This window comes from Nanorana parkeri, unplaced genomic scaffold (assembly GCF_000935625.1).
Source record: "Nanorana parkeri isolate BGI_ZX_2015 unplaced genomic scaffold, ASM93562v1 scaffold173, whole genome shotgun sequence".
NCBI lineage: Eukaryota > Metazoa > Chordata > Amphibia > Anura > Dicroglossidae > Nanorana > Nanorana parkeri.
Genome location: NW_017306441.1, coordinates 1,736,599 through 1,742,221, shown reverse-complemented (window position 1 = coordinate 1,742,221; position 5,623 = coordinate 1,736,599). Strand labels below are relative to the sequence as shown.

Genomic DNA, 5,623 nt, shown 5'->3' with positions numbered 1-5,623 from the left:
GCCTCCCCATCAGCACAAGCCTCCATAGACAACCCCCTCCGGCGATCACTCACCCGGCATTCAAAGCGCCGCCGACCGCTGCCTGGACACCGCCGCAACCCGCCGGCCTCGTCCCCGCCGCTACGATAGCCTCCGGTTCTCTTCCCTTGATAAATAAACTGGGGAGAGAACCACAGCAATTGCCGCTCTCAGGGAATCTGCCGCTCCAGGCAAACGCCTTGTTTGCCTCGCGGCAGATACGCCCCTGCCTATACAGCCACCTCATCTAAGGACTGGCAATCTGCAATATAATACATTTTTGGCTTAAATTCGCTTCATGCATCAACTGATGTGAGCCACGGCTATAATGTTAGCTGGTCGCATTATACAACTATGTATTTTCTTGCATACATCTACAGTTTATTCCCAATATGTGATCTGGGTGTTTCTCCTATATACAGAGGGTACATGTTTGTCTAGATACCATATACAACTCTGCAGAAATAAATGGCACAATGGCATCTGCACTGTACCTGGGTGCCTTCCTTTATCTATAAAAATATAGGCAAAACTCCATCGGACATTACAAGTGGAAACATAGAAGGTGATTAGAAAACATGCCTTGCAGCGTTTGCAGTAATTCATAATACTGTATCGATTAGTATTCTTTAGCTATATCAATGCCCAACTCTTATGTGCTCTATAAAGTGCCACTCTATGAATATCCGACAATGCTTTACCCTTGTTCAAATTGTGCCACTGTTTATGACTGGACAGGCAGAAATAGCAGTATGGAAAAACCATTAAGGGGCAGGATATACTGAGATTGAACCACTATGAAATGAAACGACTATACTGGGAGACAATGAGAAAATTAAAGAGAATAAGAGATAACAGAAGGGGGACAGGTGAGGACTGGTGAGGACTGGTGAGGCACAGGTATGGACCAGAAATGGAGCGATATCCAGATTCCTCATAATTACAGAGGGATACAAGAGAATACAGACAGTTTAAATAATGAAGTCCAAACAAAACACATAAAATAGAGAGAGCTATACAGAAAACAAAAGGCAGGTGATATAGGAAGATCCAGAACATTACAGGTAGCAGAAACAATGTAATACAGACAACTACAGACCGCTGAAGAGAGATACAGGACACTACAGATAATAGGAAACCACACACAATTCATATAGGGAGGTGAAGAAGACTACAATCAGCTGAAATCAAAGGCCAATAAACTAAAACAGAAGGAATGGAGAAATACAGGGAACTATTATGAAAGATTAGATATATATAGAAGCTACAGCTAAAGGGAAAAGAGTAACACAGGAGCTTGAATTGCCCATATACCTCTAAGTGCAGTCAAACGTGCAGGTACAAGTCATCTTTCGTCAAGCACTTTAGTCCACTAGCACACACATAAACAAGAAGGCACGACTCAGCTGAGTACTAATGTTTATGTCAATTCAAAGGGCAAGACAAATTTGTAAAGGGGTACAAGCAGAGCTGCCAATGTTTCCCTTTTTGGTGGGTTGAGGAGGGTAATAGTGATTGGGGCAGGTTTGCTAATCCACCCAACTGGCTTTCCCCGAAGACCCAGCTAACGTATGGCTGATAAAATGGACCTGAGAGACCTTTTTCTTGGCCAAAGTGTCCAGATTGGGCAACTCTCATCCCACCTCTATAGGAAGCTGAACATAGAGATAGACAGATGAAACTAAGTACACACTAGAAAGACAGGATGAATGGAGATCAATGGGAATCTGCATGGAAAGAATATGATACAAGGAGGTGTTACAAGAACCCGTGGACATTAGAGGATGAATGGAGAACAATGGGAATCTGCATGGAAAGAAAATGATACAAGGAGGCGTTACAAGAACCTGTGGACATTAGAGTGATGCAGGAAACTACAAACAGCATAGAAAAATAAATCTATGATAGCTACAAAAATCTGCAGACAGAGCTATAGAGAGCCACTGGAAAAGATACAGATAACTACAGACTGTTGGACAAAAGAGATATAGGAAAATATAGTCATAGCCAACATGCAACAGCCAACTACAGATAGTAGGAATAGCGAGATACAGGAAACTTAAGACAATGGGGATGAGGGATATACATACGTCTACAGATAGTGGGACTAGACAGATACAGGAAACTACAAACAGCGGAAATAGAGAGATACAGGAAACTGAAGACAGCGGGAATAGCGGAATATACATAAATTTACAGATAGTGGGACTCGAGAGAAACAGGATGTGTAGCCAGTAGAACAAAAGACACAGGAACCTACAGACAATAGGAGTAGAGAGACACAGGAAACTACAGACAATGGGAGTAGAGAGATACAAGAAGCTAAAGACAGTGGAAATGGAGGGATATACATAAATCTATAGATAGTGGGAAAAGAGAGATACAGGGAACTACAGACAATGGGAGTAGAGAGATTCAGGAGACTACAGATAATAGAAGTAAATAAATACTGGAAACTAGAGACAATGGGAGTAGAAAGATACAGGGAGCTACAGACAATATAAGTAGAGAGATACAAGAAACTAGAGACAATAGAAGTAGAGAGATACAAGAAACTACAGACAATAGAAGTAGAAAGATACTGGAAACTACAGACAATAGAAGTGGAGAGATACAGGAAACTACAGACAATGGGAGTAGAGAGATACAAGAAACTAGAGACAATAGAAGTAGAAAGATACTGGAAACTACAAACAATAGAAGTGGAGAGATACAGGAAACTACAGACAATGGCAATATCGAGATACAGGAAACGACAGACAATAAGAATAGAAAGATACAGAAAACTACTGACTGGAAGAAGGAGAGAGAGAGGGAGAAGAGAAGAGAACTACACCAGTGAAAAGGAGCCAAAGGATGGTCTCTCTCATCGTTTTAAGTGGGAGAACTTGCACAATTGGTGGCTGACTAAATACTTTTTTGCTTCACTGTATAGCGGAAACAGAATGTAAATAACATGAATAAACTGTATATGGCATCAACGGAGAGAAACAGAAAACTACAGACAATAGAGTACAAAAAAAAAGGAAATATAAAGTAGCAAAATGTGAGCGATACAGGTAACGAAAGACAATGATAATGAAGAGGTGAAGCAAAAAGACATGAGTGATCTCTGAATGCAGCCACACCACAAGAATGGTCAAAGGTTTGTTAAGAGGTCATTAACATATCATCATGGCTGGTCTGTAAACACTGGAGCTAAAGTGGGGCTGTAGCCTATAGCAGCCAATAAAACTTACTGTTTCATGTTAAAGGTTAGCTGATATTGGCTACAGTTCCATTTTTATAATGGGCTCTGTTCATCGAATAAAGCAATTGTCTACATGTGACCAGAAACAGGGAGGGACATTGTGCATGGGCATTTTCGGTACTGCTGCGTTCTTTTGTGCTCACTTCCAACACAACAGAGTAAGGCCTTGTGTAGATGAGCAAATGCAACATGCTTTGAAGTACATTCCACATGCATTGGACGTGAATCAGTCTAAGTTGATTCTGGGTTCCATATGGGTCCCTTTACAAGTGAATGTAACTTCCTACGCTGCATAAAGCTGCTTCAAGCTGCTTTTGCACTCCCATTGACTTGTATGGGGAGAAAAGCAGTTCTGAGGTCAACAAAGGCCCATGTACAAAGGTTCTAAATCTAAATAGGACAGAGCCCATAAAAACACACATGTATGCTAGCTGGGAAAACAGCAGTAAGAGTAAGATGGGAAGGTACAGCTAAAGTAAGTGAACACGGTAGCCAGCAAGCTACGTTCTAGAGAAATATAGGATACCTTTAAGCAACTGTAGTAAAAAAAAAATGGTATGCTTTGACAGAAAAGGAAGATAACTAGAGAGAGCTAGGGTCAAGAATTTACCACACGGCAGACAGAAAGAGAAATATTAGGTAGCTAAGCAGAGAATCTTTGCAATGGGGAACAAAGAATAGGCGTCAATGAAGCAAAGCACCCATGGGATGATGGGAAACCAAAACATTGGTCATGTGATAGACAAGAGCTGAGGCAGAGGCACATATTATTGACATACATAGGCACATAACTAATTGATATCCGGTATACCTATGCACATGCACACACCAACATACAGAGTATGAAATATGTACATATGGTTGTGTCTTTATAAACATTTACATACGCATTTGCGCACCCAGACATACTCCTACATCTTATATACTGCCACACACACACACACATAAATTCTGGCTCAAAAGGTCAGGCCATGGTCACTCCAAAGGGTCCGTCTTGGCTCAACAAGGACTGCAGTATTGTCCTTCCAGCAAGGCGGTCTACATCGGTTGAGGACCTGCAGACCGTATGCTAAAATATTCAGGGAATCCATTCTGATGGTGTATTTGGGGGGCATGGAGTTGCTGAAGTCCCCCAAGCTGAGTTTCACCGACTGGTACTTTCTGGGTTCCCGGGGCTCCGTTCATTGATGGGGGGCTGAAGACATGATGTGGGTCAGAGGTGAGCTGCGAATAGCATTGTCCCAGGGTCACTGGATATTGAACTGGCTTGTTTATCTGCGTGAAGACAGATCAAGACTGTTACGAAAAAACGAAGAAAATGTTAAAAAGCATTACAAACTAAAGTGGAATGGCAATGAAAAGGGACATAATAATGTGAACACAGAAGAAGGACATCTACTAAAAAGAAAAAATATTGAGACATTTATAGAGTATAGCGGTAGCATTTATAAATGTGATCTGCATGCAGAGGGACCTTTTATTCCAATGTATGAATGGGTTAAAAATACAGGAGGAGGAGAGACCTGTCACGAGAATCATCAAAGTCATGTGATCGGCTTCTTCTCCAATCACAGAGTGATACAAAGCTTGAATTTATCCCATACGGCCCTCGGGCTGAACCAGGGAGAGAGAATTCATCGATTCAGCCATCAGCAGCCAAACCACCAGCAGCTGCCTGAATACATGGACACTTCTGAACATTGGCTGTATGTGATAGGACATAGTCAATGTTCAGCTAATAATTTCCCACCGGGCTCCATCAATTTTTAAATTAGCCTGGAACTCGTAGGGTCAACCACAACTCGAATTGTGAAATTTGAGCAGTCTATGGCCAGCAAAACTTTAAAAAGTATTTGAGTCCAGATTTAGGAACATATATGAGTACACGGGTCGCTTGAGCCTGCATATTTATTTCATGGTGTAGAAAGGAAGAAATAGATAGTAGAAAGGTGCGGACAGATATCTCCATTACCGTTATGTCTAGACAGAAATAAAAGAGATTGGATATTTATAACCCGTCTAATCACTTTTTCCCCCAAGATCTCTTGGTCAGTGATGCCTTCAGCCAGGTGTGTCCCTAGCCTTTTTTCCATCTGAGGTAGGGCGCTGGTGGTGCAATCTTACCCTTTGCATCATCTCCCTGCCCAGCTCTGGCTCCTACTCTGACCGACGTCCCGCCCAGCTCCTGGCAACCAGTGACATAGCTGAGCAGGACGCTGGCCAAAGCATCTCATGGTCAAGGAGATGTGTATGGCCCTTACATATCTCCCTGCCTGGCTCATAACAATATGGGATGCTCTGGCGGGAAAGGAAGCAGCAGGCACACTTCAAACATTGTTCGGTAGAGCGCCCCCC

General features: G+C 42.3%; 1 protein-coding gene and 1 long non-coding RNA gene across 2 annotated transcripts in view; one reads left to right on the top strand and one right to left on the bottom strand.

Moving 5' to 3' along the window:
- The first annotated feature begins 2,280 nt into the window (after nucleotides 1–2,280).
- LOC108785672 lies at nucleotides 2,281–2,658 on the top strand. The gene is made up of 2 exons (XR_001941147.1): nucleotides 2,281–2,322; nucleotides 2,395–2,658. It is a non-coding gene; the product is annotated as an uncharacterized LOC108785672 (long non-coding RNA).
- A 1,074-nt stretch (nucleotides 2,659–3,732) lies between these two features.
- The window catches only part of TMEM145 (transmembrane protein 145), a 73,573-nt gene continuing 71,682 nt past the window's right edge, over nucleotides 3,733–5,623 (bottom strand). Inside the window, 1 exon segment of the mRNA XM_018554794.1 lies at nucleotides 3,733–4,543. Coding sequence (XP_018410296.1) covers nucleotides 4,307–4,543 — 237 coding nt within the window. The 3' untranslated portion in view covers nucleotides 3,733–4,306.